Below are 26,074 nucleotides of genomic sequence, written 5' to 3' on the forward strand. Positions count from 1 at the left end.
TTTCCCATCTGTTATTATTCTGGAGCTTGAGGTCTACATTTTCTCTTTGAGGTATCCAGGCACCAATGGTATATATGTTTGTCTCCAAGGAATGAAGCTTAGCTGGTCCTGTGGGATGTCAATTCCATAGTGAATACCCAGGGTATGAAAGATAGGCTTCTCCACTAGAGCTCCTTCAGTGATAGAGCATTTTCAGTAACACAGCTCTTCCCTCTTCCCCCTCCTCTCGGGAGCCCTACCCTACCCACCCTCCCCTGCTCATCAAGCTGCATCAGAACTGAATTTGTTATTTCCCCCGTCTCACCAGGGAGAAGTGATCAAAAAGCAGACAACAGAGTTCATGACAGAGAAAGTTCCCACTCCCCATTCTACAGGAACTACACTCAGCCTGAGATACCCATCAGCTACATCTGTGTAGGGTTCCTAAGTCCAGTCTATGCATGGTAAGCAGTTGGTACTTCAGTCTCCACATGCCTCTATGAGCCCTGGATAGTTGACTTGATACAGCTCTTTTATTGGGGGGGAGAAGAAGGGCTATAAAAACCTTTGGGTAAATTGATAGGGTTTATCAGTCAAGTGTACATCATCAGTTGGGGTTGAGGTGCTAGGAATGCTTCATTAGAATGGAGAGGAACCCCAGGATGGACATATTTTTATGAGTTAATCTGAAACCTTGTCACCAGAAAATGCAATTACCATCAGGGTTAGTGGAGGTGGGTATCACAAGACTAAGTGCACTACAACATATAGGCCCAGAACAGAAAGAATGTGTTCCTTATCCCTGCCAGTCACAAGATGAGACTTTCAGGGTTTGGATGTGTCTCAAACTCACTCTTGCTCAAGGCCAAGATCCAAGGTACCAAGGCTCAAATGTCCCACACCATCAGTTCCAATCGGAGGCAAGCATATATCCCGACATATTTCCTGCCTGCATACCTCCTACCTATATCCAGTCAGGGACCAGCATACATTCTGACATATTTTGTGCTCATGTACCTACAATCTACATGTCATCAAGTATACCTTGGTCAGTTGAGGGAAACAATTTTGTTTAGCAAAATTAAACCATCTGATTTGTTATCTCCTGTAAACAATAGCATCCAAGATATTTGTTCAAATAAGAATTTGTTTCTAAATTAATTAATAAGGTAAATTATTAAGACATTAGTTTTCTTTCACCAGCTAGTTCACCAACAACAGACAAAAAAATACTATAATTTATTTTTAAGCTGTAGCCACTATGCTGGGCAGAATCTGAGCTATTCTAATCCAAGTGCCTTTAAAATCCACATAAATATCAAACTTGCCAGCCTGATGACTCCTAGGGCAGCTTCTATTCCATCATTCTGTTCCTGCAGCCACATGCTCAACTATCCTCTGTGTCCCCTGGTGAAAAGGAAAAACAATTCCTGTAAGTTATCTGTATTTGGGCAAGCCAGAATTACAGGTTAATTTTCCCAGTTCCCAGTCTTTTTTTTTTTTTTTTTTTTTTTTTTTTTTTTTTTTACAAAATTCCAATATTCTAAAAAAAAATAAAAAATAAATAAATAAAAATAAATAAAAAATAAAAATAAAAAAAATTCCAATATTCTCTTAAAGAAGTTTAAAACCTCCCAATTGTGTGCTCCCAAAATATTAAAAGTAAAATACTCTTTTATTTCAAGAGGGAAGATACAGGGCACAACCATTATCTGCACAAGTCAAAACCAAGCTCCAACAGTGCAATAAATGCAATGATCCATATCTGGGAATCATTCATAATCTTTTAGTGTTTGGGTCACCTCTATGGCCCCACTATTGGCAGCATACATAGTTTGCTTCTGAGATTCCACCTGGATTCATGACCCTTTGTGTGTTCACATCCCCCCCAAGTGACTCTCATGGTGCAAAGTTTGGCTACTGGAAAGGTATAATCTTGTACATGAATGTAAGGAGGTGAAGCTTTAACATCTTTTTAAACAAGCGTTGTTTTTAAATCTTAATATGGGTCCACTTAGATCCATCAGAAACTCAACCAGGTTAATACAAATGAAAAAAAAATTATTGTGACTGATAATGCTCCTGATCAATTTACAAAATTTACTGTAATCAAGCCACTACTGATATATCTGTAGTGATTCTTGACTACGATAAATAGTTGCCACTTTCACTGAGCCACTGTTTGAGTTTACTTGGATCTAAGTGGACCTCATGACATTTGGTGTATGGACCAGGAATCCATTCACTCTTTCCAGGATGCTGGTCTATAATCATTCATTGACAGACTTCATTTGAAAGCCCAAAACTTCTAAAGGTAAACCTGTCTTCTATTTTCTTGTTGGTGGCTCTCTGGGTCCAATGAAAGGATCAACTTATACTAGTGTCAGAGGGTCCAGAGGACATCCCACTTACACTTTTGTTCCCATTGGGGGAATGCCTATTTTTGTTCTTGTTCCCACTGATGGGATATCTGGGTCCATGTGGAGAAGACATCAGGTTCTCTTCTGTCTGCTCCCCAACTCCACTAGTTGTCTTCAGCATACCAATCAGTCCATTTCTGTAGTTTCATTTGGTTTGAATGCTGTTCTGTGTTTCATATTTGAAGAAACAGACCAAACTTTATCTAATGGCTGCTCACTCCTTGACTTAGTGTTAACTCACTTCAGGAATTTTCAGAAAAAAAGGGGATGAATTTGGACAACTGAAACTGAAAGACTGGCTCTGCTCTCGGAGCACTGCACCATGGCTAGGAATTGAGCGCCACTGTGTAGCCCTACCTCCTGACAAGATCAAGCTGAGGAAGCTCAGTCCAAGTGACCTGTCATTGTTGCTGCCACCAATACTGTGGCAAGACCAGAGCTCTGACTTGAAATTCAATGGCAACATGTGGTGGCAAAGTGCAGAGCTTGGATGGTGAGCAGCTATCTCCAGTAAGGAAGCATGTGGATAGTCCCACTGCAGAATCACTCTGACCATGAGAACTGGATTCATCAGGCTCTTTAAAGTTATGGATCAGGACTCTAGAGAGCTGATTGTCCCACTTTGGCTGGACATAGTAAGGTCGTTCTCTTCTGTAATTCCTCCTTCACAGAAAAGCATTTCTTCTCTTGGACCTGAAACCTGCCTCTGCCCCCAAAGCTATGGAGACAACAGAAGTTTGTAATGACACTGTCTTTCTTCCTTAATTGTTTCCTGTTTTGACTGGTCTGATTATTTTCCTGGAACTGAAACTACCAAAATGTCAGACTAATCCCTCTCCTCAAAAAAAAAAAAAAAAAAACTCTAGTTCTAGTGAACCTGACTACCAAGTATCCAGAAAATGATATTAGGGGTTCACTGGTATCACAAAGGGAACAGAGAAAAAAGTCAGAAAGTGAGAGAACTCTTAGTGGAAGAGGTCAGAGAGTCATCCTCATACTGTATATGGAGACACTAAATGGAAATCCAGGTAGACAACTGAGCAGAGATACCTTAGAGAGTTAATGGCACAGTGAGAAGCTCTGAAAGAATGAACGTCATCTTGCTAATCTTCATCAAGGAGGGCAGGCACATCCAAGATTCATATTTGACACACCTTTGAACAAGGAAAAGGCTATAAAATTCTCTGGCAGATTATGGACAAGAAGAAAAACATTTTCTCCTGTGACCACTTGGACGAGCACTAATTTAATAGTGACCTGGACAGCCATAGGTTGGTGCCAGAAGGTTAAAAGGTAGGCAAAAAGAGAATAGAAAGAAATCATGACTAATGAGCAGGTATGATCAGCAATCACCAGCTTATGTGTGTGGGTACTGGTTGAGCATATATCTTTGTTGTGTGGTGGAACATTTTCTAGGTATATTCCAAGGAGTGGAATAGCTGGGTCTTGAGGAAGCCCTATTGCCAGTTTTCTGAGAAAGTGCCAGATAGATTTCCAAAGTGGTTGTATAAGTTTGCATTCCCACCAGCAGTGAAGAAGTGTTCCTCTTTCTTCACATCCTTGCCAGCATGTGGTATCACTTGGATTTTTTTTTATCTTAGCCATTCTAATGGGTGTAAGATGGAATCTCAGAGTCATTTTGATTTGCATTTCTCTGATGACTAAAGACATTGAGCATTTCTTTAAGTGTTTCTCAGCCACTCAATATTCCTCTGTTGAGAATTGTCTGTTTAGTTCTGAGCCCCATTTCTTAATTGGTTTATTTGGATTGGTGGTATTTAATTTCTTGAGTTCTTTATATATTTTGAATATTAGACATTTGTCAGATGTAGGGTTAGTGAAGATCTTTTCCCAGTCTGTAGGCTGTCACTTTGTTCTGTTGACAGTGTCTTCTGCCTTACAGAAGCTTCTCAGCCTCATGAGGTCCCATGTATTCATTATTGGCCTTAAGGCCTGGCCTGCAAGAGCTTCATGTTTGGTCTGTGCCTACTAAATTTAAGTATTTTGTACTTTAAGTATGTTTTAGCTGTTAGTTTATGATGCATAGAGTATAGACAAACTACAATATCAGAAACTTTTATTTAAAATTGACCCTGCTGAGAGAAAGATAGATGTGAGTTAACTCAACCAAAGAATCTGAATATGCCAAGATTCTGGGAAACTCACCATAAGTGTATCCCTAATTTTTCAGGCTTCAGGCAGGGTCTGGCTGAGGGCAATTTGAAGTCATATTAGAAGCAGAACTGTTAGAAAATCTTGGCTCCAGATCTTTGCCCCATCTCCTGACTCAAAGTAAGCTGAGGGAGTATGGGCAGCATTGAAACATGACCTGTTAGTGCTAACAGAGAATGATTTATTAACTGCCTGAACCTTCCTAGCTCATGGAAACAGCCAGTGCACTGCCATAAAAACCACACTTGGGCTGTGTCTCCTGGGCCTCTCCTCTTTGTGAGTCTCAACAGGGAGAGCACAGCTTCACAGGTGCCCAGGCTGTTAGTCAACTATTCTGGTGGCTTTTATGATTTCACAGGAAAGTTAGGCTTCCAAAGCGAGGGAACAGAGTACACAAGTCCTGATGACACCTCAGTGTCCTCAGGGATTAAGTATAACAAAATCTCTCCTTCAGTCAAGTAGTAACTGACATTGCTGGTCAAGACAGCTGACCTGTGTCAGTACCAGGTCCCTGTTCATGTTTAAGCCCACATTATAGATATTTCAATATTCATTAACCAGGTGTCCTATCACAGGGAAACTAGACACAGAAAACACAATGGCCACCTCAGGCTCACACAGACAGATGTGAAGAACAAGATATCTGTCTGCAGCCACGTATCTAGTGTCTCCACCCTGGAGGCCATCTCAGCTGTCTATGCAGCAGGGAGCAGATGGTTTTTAGAGATGTTAATCTTGATCAAAGCACTTAAGAGAACATCTTATCCATGAACTGAATGCAAATGGACAGTCAAAGCTGACTCTAGAACTAAGTCATCTGCCTATGTTGAATTTCTAAAGAAATCCAGGACCCCCAACTCACCTACTGGACAAGAAATCATGTGGTTTCTGGTGGTCCACTGTCACTTCTCATGGAAAATAGTGAACAGTCCTTGGCTTTATCCCTGCTAGTAGATCCTGCATATAAGACAGGGCTCTTTCTGTTTCAGGAGTCACTTATTTAAAACACTAGTATCTGCCTCTCATCTTACTGCATTGTGCTTTTTCCAGAACCAATCTTTACTGGGGTTGACCTTAGATCCTGTGTATTTATAACAGTGATTTCATACGGGGAAAATTAGTGTCCCATATCCCTAGTTCAAGTCTGCCAAACACATCTCTCACTTCCAGCCTGAATTCAAGCAAGTTCTTGCTCGCTACCTTCTACCGGTCATACCCATGTCTGAAGACATCCACAAAGGTGGGCTGGAATGATAGATGAGTGGTTAAGAGCAATGAATGCTCGTGTAGGAGACCCAACCCCAGTTTCCACACACATCACACATATGGCAGCTCCTAACCACCTGTGGCTCCAGTTACAGGGGATCCACTGTCCTCTTCCTGCCTTTTTGGGTACCATTCATGCTTTTATTTCACACATACACAGACAGCCTAAATATTCATTCAAATACAAAAAATTAAAAGAAAGAAAAGAGCCATTTCATAAAATATCTTTCCATGGTCCTTACCTGTGTGAGACATGCATTAGAGAACAAGACAAAACAATGGTCCTCTTTCAAGTCTAATCTATCCTCCACACTGGAAGTGCCTAAGCTTACAATTGTATCAAAGTTACCTGTTACATAGCTGGTCAAGGAATTAATCAGGCTTAGGTTTGGGGAACCTCAGAAAGACTGACTTTCTGACAATTTTGTTGAGACCAATCTGACCTTTTACGCCTTATCAGGAACAGAATATAGTGAAATTTTCTGGTATCAATACACTTGAAGTTGCCTGGATACACTAACCTATCCAAGCTATTCACGCTACACACGATTAATGTTTACGACCAATTGCTATGTCAACCCATATACTTCCAGGACTTCTAAGGTAACACAGAAAAACTCAACGTGGCCTGAATACTTCACTGCTTGTGCGAGTGCCTTGGTTTCTCAGTATTTGAAAGTCACATGCCACCCCAGAAGTCATGGACTGTAACCTTAAAGGCTTATAATGAAAAAAAGCTTATAATGAATACCTTTAATGGTAAGTAGGCTAGGCCAACTCCATGGTTACCTGAACCATACCCTTCACTTCCCTAATCATTCTGAGATTTATTCATTACCATTAGGTGTCTTGTGCCTCATGTCACTCACCCTAAAACACCTAGGAAGATTGGTGCATGTTATTATCCAGCTTTGGTAGTTAAACAAATGCAAGAAATGCTCTTGGTATCCTATGTGAGATTTCTTTATGAACATCAGGTCTTGAGGACATGTGGTGGGTAATTATCAGGGATGCTCAATGGGAAATCTTATTTTGTTCCATTTAGAGGACAGCCTTGAGCAGTAAGCCTTGAAAGGCACTTGATCCAATCTTAGCAGTGGAGGTCCATGAGTCTGTAGGGATACGGCATTCCCTAGTACCAGACAGGCAGGGAGTCTATGAAGACCACAAGAAACAACGAGGCTCTGATCTGAACTCTAAAGTTCTCTGTCTGAACTCTAAAGCTCAGCTCCCATGTGACAAAGAATCTTTCTCCTACAAAGCACAGGAGACTCACTACCTCTGATTACTCACTGATGCCTGTGAGTCATCTTTCTGGTTCTCTAAGGACATGTATTGGGGAGGGTGGAACCTAGAGAGACCAACACTGCTTGAAATAGGCTTTTTAAGAAGTGTTACTGTTTGAAATAGACTTTAACTCTACACACATGCAGTGGCACATGTGTAGACACACGCACAAATAAATACACACACAAACATTACAAATAAATAAATGCACAAATGGGATAAAAAGTTTTTTAAAAATTACATCATTTGTGATGGTGTGAATGTGTTAAATAAACTGTCATTCATTAATTTAAAAAAAAAGGAAGTGTCACTGTTGTCTACACAGCAATGATACCCAATGACAACAATACAAGTAACAATTGTAGCCCCACAGGAAGTGAGGATGGTGGCCTTAAAGCATGAACATGAGACTCAGAATATGACTAGTTGCTGAAGGCAAATTTTCAAGGCCTCTCAGAATGCGAGAGCCTAAAGCTGTCAGAAGACAATTGGACTCACTCATTCAATGTCACAACTGACATTAATCTGGAAATGAGTATGTGTTATCTAAAGTGACTCACTCAACCTGAAAGTCACCTGTGAGTAATCTGTTTCATTATGGTGATGTTTTCCATGGGCAGGAGCCAGAAAACTCGGTACATCTTAAGTTGGTGACATAGAAGCACCATACAGATACCTAATCAGGCCAGGGTGTCCTGGTGTCGCCCAAGCATGTGCGTCTAGGCCCAACAATGAGCTAGAGTGGATTGGAGGAACTTCTGCATAAAGGCTGAGTGGACATCTCAGATTCAAATTCAGTGAACACTGTAATTGTTTTGTGTTTATGCTAATAATGGATCAGAGGCTTTGGCATTCTACATCAGGACTCTTCCTCTAACCTGCCTCTTTCTCCAAGGTCTGCTTAGCACCCACTTAACTGAAATTATTGAACAACTCAAAGAAACATTAAGGCTTTCTTTATAATATAATTTCTCCTTCCAACTGTTGACATCACATGTGGCTTATTCAGTTTTTTTTTTCATGATGGTTCACATGTCCTGTGCCTCTCCTTCTTAGATGTTCACTTTCATCCAGGTGCGAACATCAGCCTCACCAGCCATTTTTACTTTCACCCACATGCACAGTACTTTTGCCCATCAATAAGAAGCCCGGTCATTCTACCAAGAGCCCCTTATCCCCAACATCACTACTAATAGTATCAGATCCTATATATCCCTTGTGCAGAACTCTGCCATTGTCCTTGATAGGACCACAGTGAAGAAAACTACAACTTTTTGTAAATGAAGCTGTGAAATATCAGCACCAAGTTTTGGGGTGAAGCTTTGGCCTTATGAATAGATACAGAAGTCAATTCCCATCCTGTGTCCATGAGCACAAAGTCCAATCCTCTCATGAGATTCCATCTCTATTTCTTCCTCCTCTTTTGGTATCTCTGATTTTTCTTGGGTGTCTCTGATGTGTCTTTCTGCAGGTGCCTTTCTCCCCGGTGGTAGGAACTTCTCAAGTGGAGAGACCGTTCTTCATGGCAAGTAGATTTTTCTTCTGTCAATAACTTATGCCTTCATCTCCCTCCATTTGATTTCATGATCTCCATGTCCCAGAAGAAATATGTGGATCATTGAACCATGCTTTTCTTCTTTTACCCAAAATGCTCCCAGCTCTTCTCTTGTATCATGAGATGATTGGCTTCGGATAATTCCAATAGAGACAGAAGGGACAGGTGATGAACATGCCTGAGAGGTGTCCTGACAGGATGAAACTAATTTGATGACTGGATGTCACCCCTGGGCTCAGGATCTGGGGAACTGGAAAAAATTTTAAAAAATCTGGATAGATGCCCTGAACTGTGCCTGACTCTGGAGATCCAGCTATGAAGAGCAGTGTATATCAGCATATGTCACAACTACAGCAAACAGAGCAGGATACTCACTTGGAAAATGGAGAATTTTTGGTGAATTCTCTGTGGAGGAAGAGGACTTAACAGTTTTAAACATTGTCCTAGTTAGTATTAACTGTCATAATGATACAGCTCAGATTTACCTTGGAAGAAAAAGTGTCTCAACTGAGTAACCATCTTTATCAAGTTGTGCGGTGGACATGTATGTAAGAAATTGTCCTAATTTATCAAGGAGGACGCAGGCCACTGTGGGCAGTACCATACCTAGACAGATGACCCTTGTTTGTACAAAAAAAACTAGCTAAGTGTGATCCACAGTGTGAATGAGCAAATAAGCCAGCAAGCAGCATGTTTTCTACCTTGACTTCCTTCAGAGGTACACTTTGACCCAGACTTCAAAGGCAAATGCATCATATTCTCTCCTAAACAGCTTCTATGTGGGGTAGTTTTACCATTGGAATAGAATAGTACCTAGGACAGTGTATAGGGAAAACGTAGGACACATTCATTTGGATCAATGTTCTGTGAACTCAACAACAAAGCTTCTCTGCACCCTGTGGGCAAAGATAAGGAAGGATTTAGACAAGAGAAAAGGGCCAGCAAATTCAAAAAAATCCCTTAAGTTTGTGTTCCTTAGCATTTCTGGACTTCTGAAAATTTGGGGACAAATCTCTCCTGAGAATTCCTATCCTTTTGATAACCTCTACTTCCAAATTTACTCCATGTCTTCTTAGAAATGATATGGAATTCAACCCAAGCCCATGCTACAGCAGGTGAAATTAGGAGATCTGGAGATCTATAGTCAACAAGATGACAGGCCCTTCATCCCACCTGTCCTGAAGGTATCAGGGCAGGTCACATTTGACTTGTTGATCATGCCTGATGTAGTCTTAGGCATGAAACTGCAGTTTTCCCAGTGATCTCAGAGGGTTATATCAGGGCACGCAGTCAACAGTCAGAAAGTTGCTTACCTGATCTAGTTCCTTGCCTTGCAAATTGGTTTTCATTACTAACTCTATTAACATAGAGCTCCCATCCTAGACACTACTCTGACTTACTGGCTGCTGCCTGTGCCTGAGAACACCTCTCTGCCTAGGGAACCTAAAAGTCTCCTTCTTCCTGGCATCTCTCATAAGATAATACAGGATACACCACTTGGAAATCATCTAGACAAAAGGCAAAGGTGTCCCAGGAATATCAGAGAGGACATGAGCTCACCCAACACACAGCTCACCCAACACACAGCTCATGATGTTGAATGGTTGCCTTGAAACCATCTATAGAAAGAGAAAGTCCACAGTTCTTTCCAGGACACACAGGTCAGTTCTCTCCAACACTGAAGACACCACACGAAGCTCCACACACAACTTCTAAAGGGTACTTGTCCTGCACCAGTAATTTGACTCGTGACATTACTGATAAAGAATTGATCTTCCTAAATAGTCTTCACTCATCTGATACCTTTGTAGCCCTCAGAAACATCTCTGTATATTCCTACTGTGAGTAAATCCCATCTTCCCAGAGCAATGAGGATACATGAAAGATTGGATGCTCTGCTGTGTCTCTGTGTATGAGGAACACATGTAGGAATGAGCCCCTCAAGGTGAGGATAAGCAGGCGTGAGGGTGATCCATTATTCTCTGAGGGCAAGGGATTGCTGACTCAGCTTTGTTACTCAATGCGTTTCTTGGAGACATAACGTAAAGCGAGAAAAGTTGAGAAGGATGTTGGACAGGACTGACAGTGGAAGATAAAGAGCAGTTCCTTGGACATAGACCCCACTATCCATGGCCCATTGGATTCTGGAAACTTCTCCTTCCTGAAGGAAAGCTCAACTCAGAAAAAGGAAGAACATTAGAACCTCGAGGCTGTGCTAGAGTTGAAGCCCTTCTCAAAAAGAGGACGGCACAGTTAGAAGATAAATGGCAATGTCTTTGGTGTTTCCCTGCAAGGGGTGTGCCCCCTGGCTGTATCTCCTACTTATTGGTAAGTTTACCCATTCTACAAGTGTGGAGGGAGGGGAAATCAGAAGCCAGCTGAGATATCCTAAAGAGGGCATGAATCACAGACGAGACACAGGGTTTCTGTTTTCAGTCATAGGGAAGAAGGTAAAGTGAGGGACAAAGGTTCATGAGCCACTAGGTCTCAGCAGATGGAAGGGAATGAGGGAAGTGAAAAGCCCCACAACTCACTATTCAAAATCAGTCCTATTGAATGCTATGGTCTAAATACTGATGTCCTCGACCATGGCAGGGTGACTCTACAAATAGAAACAAAACTAGGATAGACCACTAAGATAGCCTAATGTGTAGATATATGATAACCTGAATTTATTCTTTAACTCCTCCACTATAAATGGAGAGAATAGACTCCTGAAGGCTCACCTTCTTTCCTTCTTTCCTTTCTTCCTTCCTTCCTTCCCTCCTTCCTTTCTCAACTGGTGTCTTGGACTTTATACAAACTGGAACTTCCAAAATCAGATTAATTCAGGTCCTCCCAAAGCTTGAGTTAAAATGGACCAGAAATCAGATTGCCATGGAGATTAAGTCACAGTTTGACCAGAAATACAAAGGGAACATAGAAAAAAGTCAGAAAATAAGGGCCTCCTGCAGAAGTAGGACAGAGGTGCAATGCCCCTTACACAAAATACTCTTTATGTAAGGAGGAATATGGAAACATTGAGCAGAGAATTGGGCAGACACCTGAACTAAGAATCCCATAGAGAAAAAAAGGACATGTTTAGATGTTCTGAGGGACTAGAAATCGTGTTGCTGACACCTTCCATAAGGGAGGGTGGGCACACCTAAATTAAGTGATAAACACACCTGTTCAATATTCACTGTTTTTCTCTTTTCCTGTCTAGCCTCCCTTTTAACCTGCTGGCACCTGCCTACCACTGCCCAAATCACCACTACCCAAATCACCACTGCTGAAATCACCATTGAATCAGTGCCATCCCAAGTGATTGAAGGAGAAAACATCCTTATATATGTCAAGAATATGCCAGGGAATCATGTACCCTTTGCCTGGTTCAAAGGGATGGGGAATATGAGCCGCAGAATTGCACTCTATGCAGTGAATGCTGAAGGACGTGTTATGGAGCCTGTACACAGCGGCAGAGAGACAATCTACAGCAATGGATCTCTGCAGATCAGCAAAGTCACCCAGAAAGACACAGGATTCTACACACTACAACTCATAAATAGACAAGGAGAAATTGTATCGAATATATCCACATACCTTCATGTGTATTGTAAGTAATTTTCTGTAAACTCTGGGTGCTGGGCGTGGCTTGTTTCACTGAACACAAACAAGACTATAAAGCCAGGCCTATGCCTGCCTCTCTCTTCATGGTGCCTTGAAGTTGGGGCTTGAGCATTTAGTTCAGGACACAAATGTTGCATAATAATTGAAACAAAAAAAATTCTTTCCTTCATTTCACTTTGCAGACATGTAGTTAATTCAGCCAATGATAACAGCTTCTCACCAGGAATGTATCCTTGAGAATGGACTGGTCATAGTCGATCAACATTGGGACTTTTTGAGAAATCACTGAGTGCTCACCTAGAATGTGTCCTTGAGAAAGACACTAAGGGATAAAGGTTGATTCTGGTTGAGAAAGCAATGCGGGGGGGGGGAGTTACACTGCCAGAGGATCATGTTTATTTCTCCCCTTTGTTTTTCTTTAGAAGGAAAAGGTATGGTAGCCAATGGGGATCGTGTAGACAGAAATCCAAGGCATCTCAGAAAGCCCAGGAGGCACAGAGGCAGACAAATTACACAGCTCACCAAGCAAAGAAACTGGCATCATGGCCCTGAAACCCTTCATGGGACAATGGAGAACACCCTGTATTTCACAGACTCAGATTACCTACTCCCACACACAAATATGTTCCTGGTTCTTCATCTTGGGCCAGAACACTGCATGGTGGTCCCATTGACAATAGTTCTGTCCCTTTCTTCATGCATCCCTCAGATGGTCTCTATGTAGCCCTCAGAGGCATCTCAGTCCCTTTTCTGCTGAGAGACAGTCCTATCTTTATAGAGCATTAAGATCACAGCTGGGTTTGTGCTTCACACAGAAAGCACAGAGGATCTTTCTTTGGAGCTGAAAGACAAAATCCAGGACACAGCAAATGTCAGCCCTGAGTTAAGCTGCTGTGCTCTAGGGGCAATGGATGCTCATCAGCATTTTTGTTCACAGTGTGGTTAGGAGACTGAAATATAAAGAGATAGGGAGATGGGGCATAGGGACATTGGGCAGTACTGAAAGTGAAAGAGACAGAGCAGTGTTTTGAACACAGACTCACAGACTCATAGGTACCTGACTTTTATTCTAGGCTGCATTTCCTTTAAAAGTATATGATAAGTCATGGCTCTTATAACATCCCAGTCTTGGTTGATTAAAAGATCAACCAGTAAAGAAACATAGAAGGTTAAATTAGGTGTTGACTGGAACCACAAGAGAAACAGAACAACAAAAATAAAGGGTCAGGGAGCCAAGATATCCTGTGTATGGAGTATCCCTGAGTCTAGGTATAAAGGTAGGGAAAGCCTTAACCCCAATTCTAATCTACACTGAGTGCGAGCAGGGATATGAGGGTAGGGAATCATAGTCATGTTGACATCATACAAGGAATGAGAAATAAAGGGACTCAAAATAGGAGAGACACCCACCCAGCTAAACTTAGTAAAGAACACACATGCTCAGGACACAGAGCCCTGTCTTACCAAATTACAAAGTCCCTATTTATATGAATCTTTCTCTTGCTTCTAGCCTCCCTTTGGATGTGTGGACACCCTCCCACCTCTCTGCAGCTCAGTATTGAATTAGTACCTCCCAGTGTTGCTAAAGGAAGAAGTATTCTTCTACTCATTCACAATCTCCCAAAGAATCTTCAAACCCTTTTCTGGTACAAAGGGGTGATTGCTGTGAAGAAATTTGAGGTTGCCCGACACATAATAGCCACAAATTCTAGTGTGTCAGGGCCTGCACACAGTGGTCGAGAAACACTGTATAGCAATGGATCCCTACTGCTCCAGAGTGTTACCCTGAGTGATACTGGATTCTACACTCTACGAACTCTGAGTACAGATCTGAAAGCTGAAGTAGCACATGTGCAACTCCATGTGGACGGTAAGTGGTTTTCTGTGCTTGTTCAGTACAATGTGAGACTTAGACACATGGAACTGTCATGCATGCCTTGTGACCTCCTCCTAGCCACATTGTATCATGCTTTTGGGATTTGATCACTTAGTGCAGAACATATGAGTTTTTTGTCTGACTTCTTGCTGTATGAAGGGAGATCTTGATGGGAAGTAGCTTACTGGTTGCACCAGTTTGCACTCCCACCAGCAATGAAGGAGTGTTCCCCTTTCTCCACATCCTCACCAACATGTGCTGTCACTTGAGTTTTTGATCTTAGTCATTCTGATGGGTTTAAGATGGAATCTCAGAGTCATTTTGATTTGCATTTCTCTGATGGCTAAGTACATTGAGCATTTCTTTAAGTGTTTCTCAGCCATTTGATATTCCTCCGTTGAGAATTCTCTGCTTAGTTCTGAGCCCCATTTCTTAATTAGGTTTTTTTTGGATTGGTGGTGTTTAATTTATTGGGCTCTTTATATATTTTGGATATTAGCCCTTTGTCAGATGTAGAGTTGACAAATATTTTTCCCAGTCTGTAGGCTGTCACTTTGTTCTGTTGACAGTGTCTTCTGCCTTAGAGAAGCTTCTCAGCCTCATGAGGTCCCATTTATTAACTGTTGACCTTAAAGCTTGGGCTGTTGCTCTTTTGTTCAGGAAGTTGTCTCCTGTACCAATGAGTTCAAGGCTCTTCCCCACCTTTTCTACTAACAGATTTAGTGTCTCTGGTTTTATGTTGAGGTCTTTAATCCACTTGTATTTGAATTTTGTGCATTTTGATAAATATAGATCCACTCTGGTGCTTTCTCAGAAAACTGGGAATAGGGCTACCTCAAAACCCAGATATTCCACTCCTTGGAATATACCCAAAAGATGCTCCACCACACAAGGACATTTGCTCAACTATATTCATAGCAGCGTTATTCATAATAGCCAGAATCTGAAAACAACCTAGATGTCCCTCAGTCAAAGAATGGATAAAGAAACTGTTGTACATTTACACTATGGATTATTACTCAACTATTAAAAACAAGAAAATCTTTAAGTTTGCAGGTAGATGTATGGAACTAGAAATGATCATCCTGAGTAAACTAACCCAGATCCAGAAAGATACACATGGTATATACTCGCTTATAATTGGGCACTAGCCAAACAGGGATGTCCTCTGAGAGTCTTCATTAAGCAGGTCATTTGGATAGATGCTGGGACTTCTTATTGGGACTTCAGGTGAGAGAGGTATGGGAGAATGAGTAAATGGAAGGATCCAGAGGGTCCTGGAACCCTACAAGAAGACCATCAAGGCTGGCAGATCTGGACCCAGAGGGCTCTGCTCAAACTATTGTACCAACCTAGGACAATGCATGCAGTAAACCTCGAATGCCCTATTCAGATATGGCCAATGGACAGCGCACATTTGTGTGGAGACCTGGGACTGACTCTGACATGGACTACGGTGCCCCCTATTGAACCACTTCTCTTTGGTGGAGAGACCTGGTGGCACTCAGAGGAAGGTTAAGTAGGCTACCAGGATGAGACCTGATATGCTGTGATCATATGGTGGGGAGGAGGTCCCCTTCTGTCGCAGGCCTAGGGAAGGGGAATAGGGTGAAAGATGGAGGGATGGGGGGAAATGGGAAGATACAAGTGAGGGGATAACAATTGAGATATAATCTGAATAAAATTTTTAAGTGGCCTAGCCTATTATGTCAGACTGTGCCTTGTAACTGGGTTCTGGCCATGTTTGTGGAGAAATCATGCCATCCTCAGAGAAGTGAACACTAGAAAGACTGACTCCAGTAGTCTGCCCCATGCTCCAGAACAGGTAATCCTGGGGATCATTTTGCAAGGACCCAACTTTTGATTCTCATAAATAGCGGTGAACAATATTTTCAGGCTAGTTATTTCAAGCTGGTGTATTTATTAACTCTAAATATGCGAGACTGATAAATATGATCCAAGGTCTCATGCAGATACCAAGGAGGAGTGATGCACACTGGCTTGCTCCTTTTGGCATGCACTGTCTGCTATGTTTTATCATGCAGGACTAATAGCCCAAGGGTGGAATTTTCTTCAGTTGTCTGAGACTCGCCAATTAAAAATTTTATACTACAGGCTTTCCCACAGGTCACTCTTGTAGAGGTATACTCAACTCAGGCTCCCACTTTCCAAAGGACTCTAGCCTGTGTCAGGTTGAAATAAATCCAGATGTTATAGTAGATGAGCCTTTTCTAAGACCCAAGACTGCCAGGAAAATCAGATGACTCCTTGCCTTCTCCCAGCCCCAATCCAATGGGATGCAGCACAGAGCAGCAAGCATATCTAGTAGGTGACGTTAGACATTGACAAGATCCATAATGCAAACTGTAAATAAGTTAGAAAGTGAAGTTCTGGGGTCTGTAGAGTTCAGGGTGTATATCATGTAAACCTTCAATGTGCATGAGTGTGAACAGCGTCTGACTGAGGGGAGTTAGGAGGCATCCATCAAGAAAAACAAAGAAAGAGAAAGTTCCTTGCAGAGTAAATGCCACATTCAGAGGCACTGAGGGAATCTATGTCATGTTGCTCTACCACGTAGGGTATACACACCCACAGCTGCATCTTTAGGCTGAATATTAAATACATCTTCTCAGAACAAATGACAGCACCTACACACAAACCCAATATTCCTTAATTGATATTTTTTTTCTCTTTTTTAGACTTCCTTTCTACCTTCTGTAAACATCTCACCAGAATCATGATTGAATCAGTGCCTCAGAATGTTGCTGTAGGAAAAGACGTTCTTCTCTTAGTTCATAATTTGCCAGAAGACTTTGTAGCACTTTTCTGGTACAAATCGATGTATAGGACAGAGATATTTAAAATTGCAGAATACAGCCAAGCCATGGATTCCACCATCTTGGGGCCTGCATACAGCGGAAGAGAACTGTTGTACGCCAATGGATCCCTGCAGATCCTGGATGTCACTGAAAAAGATGCAGGAGTGTACATGCTGGAAATTTTAAACAGAGGCCTCAAAATTAAAAAATCACACGTGCAACTCCATGTAAATAGTAAGTGACTCTCATTGGGCTCCAGCAGCTGCTGAGTATGACTTGTCTTACTTTATACACTGGGGCTGTCTGGACTGAGATGAACCTATTCACTCTCTCATTGCGTTTTGTCCTCAAACTGATGTTTGAGCACTTGATGCAAGATGCTTAGGAAGACAAAACCCCTCTTTGTTGTGTCTCCCTGTTGGGCTTGATCATTCAGTGCAGGTTGACACACACGGTTGAGAATGCCTGTACGTGATCAGAATTCATTTTGCGTCACCTTGCATGGTGGGTAACTCGGCCCAGTGATATTAGCCCCAATCTAGATCCTTGGGGCTCTCACCAGTCATGTAGCCCTGTGAGAGACCTTGAGGGATAAATATTGAGCCTGGTTTATGAGCAATGAGAGCACTTAAATAGCTGAGTGCCAGGAATCCCTGGTTCCATATCTCTGTCACAGACTCAATTCCAGGTGACCTTGAGAAGCAGTTTACTAGGGTTGAATTTTTACATGCTGTTGTCATGGAACTGTGCTCTTTATATAGTTAAAGTCTTGTGCTGTGTGGAACTAGCCATTGTACTGCTATGAGATTCATGTTCCCCTGGTCATCTCCTTCAGTTTCTGATCATGGAGAATGTTGTTAAACATGTGCCCAGGGCATTAACTAAGCCCTTATGAAGCTTCTAGGAATGTCATGGCTGTCAAGGAGAGGAAATGAAAACACAAGTCCTCCTATCCTGTGATTGTCCTCTGGGGTCTAGCTCAGAGAAGTCTTCCCTGCAGGCAAATGACAACAGGCTCTGCTGATCTGGGTAATTTCCAAGATATGAGCTACAGTTCTCTCAGTGATCACCAGGCACAGCATTGGGATACACAATCAATACTCAAAAAAATATTTTCATGAACCAGGAATGTAACTTCTATCCTGGATTCTGTTTCTGCCCTTACAGACATGGAAGTCATAGACACAGCCCTCTGAGAAATAATGGCTGCTTCCTGTATTTGCAACACTGCCATAGGATCATGGTCACTTGTCAGTTTTATGTAGTTTCTTTGGGAAAGATATGGTACACCATGAAAATTTCCTAGACAGAAGCCCAAGGCATCTCAGAAATCCCAGAGAGTGCATAGGCAGACAAATCATACAGATCACTAAGCAAAGGAACTGGGAGCATAGTCTTGAAACACATCATGGGACAATGGAGACCATGCCCTCCTTCCAGGACTCAGATTACCTACTCCCATACACCCAGGATGTGAGAACCCACAAATATGCTCCTGGTTCTTTGTCTTGGATTAGAACATTGCTTGGTGGATCTATTGAGAATAGATCCCTGTCCCTTTCCTCATGCATCACTCAGATGGTCCCTTTGGAGTCCTAACAGGCACCTCTGTCCCTATAATGCTGAGAGACAAGTCCACCTTTCTAGAACATTGAAGTCACAGAGTAGGCTGTGTGTGCATCTGAGATTGCACAGAGAAAGCACAGAGGACCTCCCTTTGGAACTGAAAGACAAAATCCAGGGCACAGCAGAAATAAGCCCTGAATTAAGCTGCTGTGCTCTAGGAGAAATGGATATTTATCAGCATTTTAATCACACTGTGGTTTGTAGAACTGAAATATAAAAAGAGAGAGGGGCTAGGGGCACTGGGCAGTACTGAGAATGCAGGAGGCAGAGCAGTGTTTTGAACACAGACCTATCCACAGCCCATGGGAGTCAAATAGATGCTTCTGCCTTCGAGAAGGCTCAGCTCAGATAGGGGAAAGATAAGATTACTTGGAAGCTGTGCTGGAGAAGAACTTTCACAGGACAGGGTGGGCCAAAGTGATCAGGAATATACCCTAGTGACCATCTGGAAAGGGTGTACCACCTTTCAGGGTCTTGTGCCACAGATGAGAAGAGGCATGACAGTGAACAAGCCTATTGTTTGGACTTTCCTAAATAGGACATGGACCTGAAAGGAGTGTTGGGGTTGATTGAGGAGAATATGTAGAGCCAGGCAGAGGCTTGGCATGAGGAAGATGCTCGTGAACAAGAAAGTTTTGGATGAGTGTGAGAGGTAGATTTCACTTAAATTTAATTGCTATTATGGCAATATTCTGAAGACTGATGTTCTCAGCTATGAGTTCCCAAAGGAAAAACCCAAGCTGGTGTTGAAGAGTGATATGTTTCAATGGGTATAGGCATTTAAATTTGCTTCATTGGCTGATGACCTGAGAACAAATGAACCCAAGTTCTCCCTTGACATCCACCCAGGTATTGTGATAGGCACTAACCTACTCACCCTTGCACAGTAACTCACACACAAATATAATTTGTTTATAAGTGTAAAAAGTCAGGGCAACTGAAAAAAATTAGCAGTGTATGTCCAAATGTATGAATCTTTTAATAAATTTATGGGCATACAAAGTTTTATAGCATCCTTCATTAATTCATTCATTCACACACTCATTCATTCTCCATGGATATTTGATATTTTAGGCTGCATTTTCTTTAAAAGTATAAGACAAAACACAGTTCTGTTTGATTAAAAGACAGACCAGTAAAGAAATCTAGAAAGTGAAGTCAGGTGTTGACTGGAACCACAAGAGGAATAGAACAACAAGAACAAAGAGTTGGGGCTCAGTGTGTGTAGGGAAAGAGGTAGGGGAGGCATCACCCCAATGCTAGTGTACAGAGAACGTGAGCAGAGATATGAGGGCTGTGAGCCAAAGCGATAGGGACACCTAATGAAAAAGAACCATGGAGAGTATATGTCAAGTAGAGATACACAAAGTAGGACAGGAGACACTCACCCACACAGCTAGACTGAGCAATGAACACACGTGTTCAGGGCAGGGGCTTCAACTTACCAAAATACAAAGGTCCTAATATTAATCTCTCTCTCTCTCTCTCTCTCTCTCTCTCTCTCTCTCTCTCTCTCTCTATCTATCTATCTATCTATCTTTCTATCTATCTATCTCTATCTCTCTCTCTGTCTCTGTCTGTCTCTCTCTGTTTCTCTGTCTGTCTCTCTGTCTCTCTCTTTCTCTCTCTCTCCCTCCCTCTCTCTCTCTATCTCTCTATCTCTCTCTCTCTCTCTCTCTCTCTCCCTCTCCTCTCTCTGTCTCTCTCCCTCTCTCTCTCTCTCTCTCCCTCTCTCTCTTCTCCTCTCCTTCCTCTCTATCTCTCTCTGTCTCTTTCCCTCTGTCTTTCTCCCTCCCTCCCTCTCCTCTATCTTCCTTCTGTCTGTCTCCTGTGTCTTCTCTCTGCTCCCTTGTCTGGTCTCTGTATCTCTGGTCTCTGTCTCTGTCTCTGTCCTCTCTCTCTCCTCTCTCTCTCTCTCTCTCTCTCTCTCTCTCTCTCTCTCTCTTTCTCTCTCTCTCCCTCCCTCCCTTCTAGGCCAACTTTTGAGTGGAAATCGCCCTCCCACCTCTGCCCAGCTCAGTATTAAATCAGTTCCTCCAAGTGTTGCTGAAGGGGGGAGTGTTCTTCTACTCATTCACAATCTCCCAAAGAATTCTCACACCCTTTTCTGGTACAAAGGGATGATTGCTGTGAAGAACTTTGAGATTGTCCAACGCATAATAGCTGCAAGTTTTAATGTGCCAGGGCCTGCACACAGTGGTAGAGAGACAGTGTACAACAATGGGTCTCTGCTGCTTCGGGGTGTTACCCTGAATGATACTGGATTCTACACTCTACAAATTCTGAGAACAGATCTGAAAGCTGAAGTAGCACATGTGCAACTCCACATGGACGGTAAGTGGTTCTTTGTGATTGTTCAATGCAGTGTGAGGCTTAGAAACACTGGGGTGTTATACCTGGCCTGTGACTCCCTACTCTCTGTACTGTGTCCCCCTGTTGGTCTTGGAACACTTAGTTTAGGACACATGTGGTGGACAGAAACCTATACCAGACTTTGTTGTCTAACTTTCCCCTGTATCAAGGAAGAGCTTGATGGAATGTAACTCACCTAAGAAAGGAGACTCTGCCTGGTATCTGGGATCTATTCATGTATGTAAAGAACCTTGGCATTCTCACAGATAAGTGAGCACCAGGAAGCAGTGACCCCAGTCATCTGTCCCAGGCTGGTCTAGAGGTGAACCTGTGGGTCATTTTGTCAGAACCAAATTCTTACTTCTTCTCAGAGATGAGAGATAACCAAGGTTTTTTTATTAATTTATTCTTGTTACATCTCAATGGTTATCCCTTCCCTTGTATCCTCCCATTCTTCCCTCCCTCCCATTTTCCCCTTATTCCTCTCCCCTATGACTGTTCCTGAGGGGGATTACCTCCCCCTGTATATGCTCATAGGGAATCAAGTCTCTTCTTGGTAACCTGCTGTCCTTCCTCTGAGTGCCACTGTGTCTCCCCCTCCAGGGGACATGGTCAAATGTGAGGCACCAGAGTTCGTGGGAAAGTCATATCCCACTCTCCACTCAACTGTGGAGAATGTTCTGACCATTGGCTAGATCTGGGTAGGGGTTTAAAGTTTACCGCCTGTATTGTCCTTGGCTGGTGCCTTAGTTTGACATCACAATTCTGAACATCTATGCTCCCAATACAAGGGCACCCACATTTGTAAAAGATCTGCTAAAAAAGCTTAAAACACACATCGATCCCCACACAAGAATAGTGGGAGACTTCAACACCCCACTCTCACTGAAGGATAAGTCATTGAAACAGAAACTAAGCCGAGAAATAACATCATTAACAAATGCCATGGGCCAAATGAATCTAACAGATATCTATAGAACCTTTTACCCAAACAAGAAAGAATATACCTTCTTCTCTGCACCCCATGGAACCTTCTCCAAAATTGATCACATCGTAGGTCACAAAGCAAGCCTCAATGGATACAAGAGGATTGAAATAATACCTTGTATCCTATCAGATCACCATGCTCTTAGGCTGCAATTCAACAACAACAGAAATAACAAAAAGCCTACATGTAAGTAGAAACTAAACAACTCTCTGCTAAATGACACCTGGGTCAGAGAAGAAATAAAGAAAGAAATCAAGGAGTTTCTGAAAATCAATGAAGATAACCAAGGTTTTAAGCCAATCATCTGACTTGGGGTATTTTTCACTCCAAAGATGAGAGGTCCATAAAGTGTAAGATCTTATGAAGATACCGAGGAGGAGTGTTTCTTACTGGCTTGATTTAATGGCTTGTTTAGCATGGTCTCTTTTATCACCCAGGGCTGATATCTCAGGGGTGGAATGTCTTGCAGTGGTCTGGACTTTGGGTCTCTAATTTAAAAATGGATTTCCCACATGTCAATTTTTGTGGTGGCATATTAAGTTAAGCCTCTCACTTAACAAAGGGCTCTAGCGTGTCTCAAGCTCACCTAAAGTCAGCTATTCCAAGTTACCAAAAAGAGACTTGATATTCTAAGAGCATATATAGGGGGAGGAGGTCTCCCTCAATCACAGACATAGTGGAGGGGAGAAGGGGGAAGTGGGAGGGAGGGAACAATGGGAGGAAACAGGGGAAGGGCTAACAATCGAGATGTAATATGAATAAAATGAAAAAATCATTAAAGCAAAAAAAAGTAAAGTCAGCTATTCTAGTATTTGAGCCTTTTCAAAGACTTGAGCCTGCCAAGGAACCAGGTGTCTTCTGGCTCTAAGCCTGCTCCCATCCAGTGGGCTGCAAGGAAGAACAGTAAGAAGGCATTTAGTACTCACCACTATGCAGTGAAGAAATACTGTCTTTATTTTTACTTCACAATGGAAAAAGTTAAAACACTGTAAGGTTGAGTAACTTACAGAGTCCAGTCCACCAGAAGAACTGTACCTTTCCAAGTATGGTGATCAATGTCTGTTATTTTAGAGACAAGACAGGATGCCTGCCTGGTCTACACAGACAATCCTGTCTCAAGATATAATAATAACTACAAACTGCAGTGTGTATGAGTGTGCTCAGTGTCTGACTAAAGGCAGTGAGGAGGCAGCCATGGAGAAACCAAAAAAGAGAGAATTTCTCATGGTGGAAATGACACATTCGAGGACAATGGGGGAATTGAGGTCATGTTTCTGAATTCCAAAAAGTAGGATAGACATACCAACAGCTGAATTTTAGGCTGAGTGATAAATCCATCTGCTCAGGATAAAGGTCACCACTTTACCACCATCCTAATATGTCCTAATTGATAAATTTTCTTTATTTATTTCTAGCCCCATTTTCTCCTCACTGTAACCGTCTCATCTCTGTCCAAGTCAAGATCAAACCAGTACCACGGAATGTTGCTGTAGGAAAAGATGTTCTTCTCCTAGTTCGTAATCTTCCAAAAGACTTTCAAGAATTTTTCTGGTACAAATCGGTATATAGGACAGATTTGTTTAAAATTGCAGAATACATCAGAGCTACGGATTCCACCATTTGGGGACTTGCACACAGTGGAAGAGAGATGGTATACACAAGTGGATCCCTGCTGATCAAAGAGGTCACTGAGGAAGATGCAGGATTGTACATGTTAGAAATTTTAAACAGAAACTTCAAAATTGAAAAAGCATATGTGCAACTCCATGTAAATAGTAAGTGATTCTGAATGGTCTCCAGCTGCTGGTTATCACTTATCTTACTTCATACACTGGACTGTCTGGAATGAGATGAACCTATTCAATCCCCTACTGCGTTGTGTCACTGTTCTTTGGTTTGGGTACTTACTGAAGGGCATACATTGGACAGACAAAATGCAGTAGATCATAATCCCTCACCAGTCTCCAACTGAAAATAGACAAACATGTGCTGGATAACTTGGCACAGGGGTGACAGACTCAGAACAACCTCTTGGGGTCCTCAACATGCACATGTGCACAAGAAATACCCTGTAGGAATCTGGCAGGTAATGACTGAGGAAGCAATGGGATCATCACAGAGAGGACCAGGAAGTCCTGGCTCCAGGACTCTGTCCATCTCTCATCTTCAGGTGCCACTTGGGTGTTTGTTGTCAGTGCTTTGTTTTGCTATTCTGTTAGAACTGACAGAGAACGAGGTTTTAATCACCATCCAAGTTCCATAGAGTGTGGAACCAGTTATACACTGCAGTGAGAGCTGAAGTGCTGTAGGTCATCTGGGCATCTCCTATCTGAATCATTTTGTACAAGTTCCTGGACCATTACCTAATTATTCTGATGGGTTTATGAGACTTCACAGGAAGGTCAATGTCTGCAAGGAGAGAAACAATGGAGACAATTATTCCATATTCCCCATTGTCCTCTGGGGTCCAATCTAGAGAATCTTTCTACTGCTGGTTTGAGTAGCTCCCCATTCCAAGGTCAGTCAATTGCTCATAATTAAGCTTAGCCCACAGACACGGCAATGATCATGCACCATATGTCCTAATATAGAGAAACTGTGACACAGCAAACTCAATGTGTGAGTCAGGGTCCCACAGACCATGAGTTGCAGATCCAAAAAGCAAGATATGACTAAAGTCACAGCTCTAACATCTCCACCCTGGAGGCTTTATGAAATGCAAACTGTAGTGGGAATAGTTGAGCTCCCTCAAGAACTAATGTCATCTTATCCCCTCATCTGCTTTTTCACAGAGCCTGTGACAGAGCCCTTCGTGAGAGTCACCGACACTGCAGTCACAGTACAGAGCTCAGTAGTCTTCACTTGCTTCTCCCCCGACCATGGAATCTCCATCCAGTGGTTCTTCAATAATCAGAGTCTGCAGCTCACAGAGAGGATGACACTGTCTCCAACAAAGTGCCAGCTCAGCATAGATCCCACAAGGATGGAGGATGCTGGAGATTATCAGTGTGAGGTCTCCAATCCAGTTAGTTCACAAACCAGTATGCCAGTCAGCTTGGTTGTAATGGATGTGTAGCCATACTCCTTTCATCCTACAACAGAGTGGGGGAATTCCTTTATTGATGAGGCACAACATGGACAAAATTTATATGGTGCACACTGTAACTTTCCACTTATAAACTGCTAGCATGATGACTCATGCCTGTAGTCCTGCCATGACCATATTTAGAAAGACAGGCCAGGGTTTAATGTGAAAATTGTTTTTTTCAAAGAAAATAAAGACATAATGTAGTCAACACAATTGAGGTTAAGAGTGTACGTTGTGGATCAAATATATGGCCAATATTTAGAATCCATGGGAAATTATCTCAGGAACGCCAACCTTCTGGACATTCTGAGTCTCCTATTAAATGGCACAGTGTTTCCATACAGAAAATCATCTTCTCATATGCTCCAATAGTTTTACCCTACACTAAAGCTGTCTAGATACCAGTCATCCTTTTGAAATGAGGAAGAATGACATGTTAAGAGACTATGTTTCACTGTGCTCATGACTAGCATTTAATGGTTTTGACCCACAATTTGTTTGATATACAGATGTACAAATGTTTGGTGCAATGCTCCACTCACTGCTTTTATCCTGAGACTGACATTTACAATGGGGCCTCATACACTATTTTTTCTTGTATACATGTTTTTTATAACTTATATGATCATGTTACATATTATACAATGTATCATGTATCATGTGTAATACATTATATATTATACATTATATGTCATATATTATATATTATGTATAAATATTGCAAATCCTGCCTGTACCATTCATATTCCTAGATCATTCTTAGGTTTGTGATTCATACTTATGTGCCCAGTAGCTCATGTCAGTTGTCATAAATCACCTAGGTACAGTGGCTCAAGTTTTGGTCCAGCTATACATGTGAGAAGAAATCCAGGCCTGTTCTTGGTCTTGTGGGTGAAGTTTCTGTTCACACATTGAGTCCTGAGGACAGTCTGTGAGTCTTCTCTGGGAAGCACAATGGAACTCTCATCACCGCCTAAAGGTATGGCAGCCTTAAAACAGCAATGTTTTAGAGGGAATTGGCTCATTCTGAGCAGTGT

At 42.1% G+C, this 26,074-nt stretch overlaps 1 protein-coding gene across 1 annotated transcript in view; it reads left to right on the top strand.

The window, feature by feature from the left end:
• Window positions 1-25,025, top strand: part of LOC127203210 (carcinoembryonic antigen-related cell adhesion molecule 3-like) — a 43,088-nt gene extending 18,063 nt beyond the window's left edge. Inside the window, exons 6-12 of the mRNA XM_051162005.1 lie at window positions 10,944-11,007; window positions 11,885-12,274; window positions 13,799-14,158; window positions 16,864-17,217; window positions 20,584-20,943; window positions 23,365-23,724; window positions 24,742-25,025. Of these exons, the coding sequence (XP_051017962.1) occupies window positions 10,944-11,007; window positions 11,885-12,274; window positions 13,799-14,158; window positions 16,864-17,217; window positions 20,584-20,943; window positions 23,365-23,724; window positions 24,742-25,025 (2,172 nt within the window). The remainder of the gene's footprint in view (window positions 1-10,943; window positions 11,008-11,884; window positions 12,275-13,798; window positions 14,159-16,863; window positions 17,218-20,583; window positions 20,944-23,364; window positions 23,725-24,741) is intronic.
• The last annotated feature ends 1,049 nt before the right edge of the window (window positions 25,026-26,074 follow it).

Source organism: Acomys russatus, chromosome 19 (genome assembly GCF_903995435.1).
Source record: "Acomys russatus chromosome 19, mAcoRus1.1, whole genome shotgun sequence".
NCBI lineage: Eukaryota > Metazoa > Chordata > Mammalia > Rodentia > Muridae > Acomys > Acomys russatus.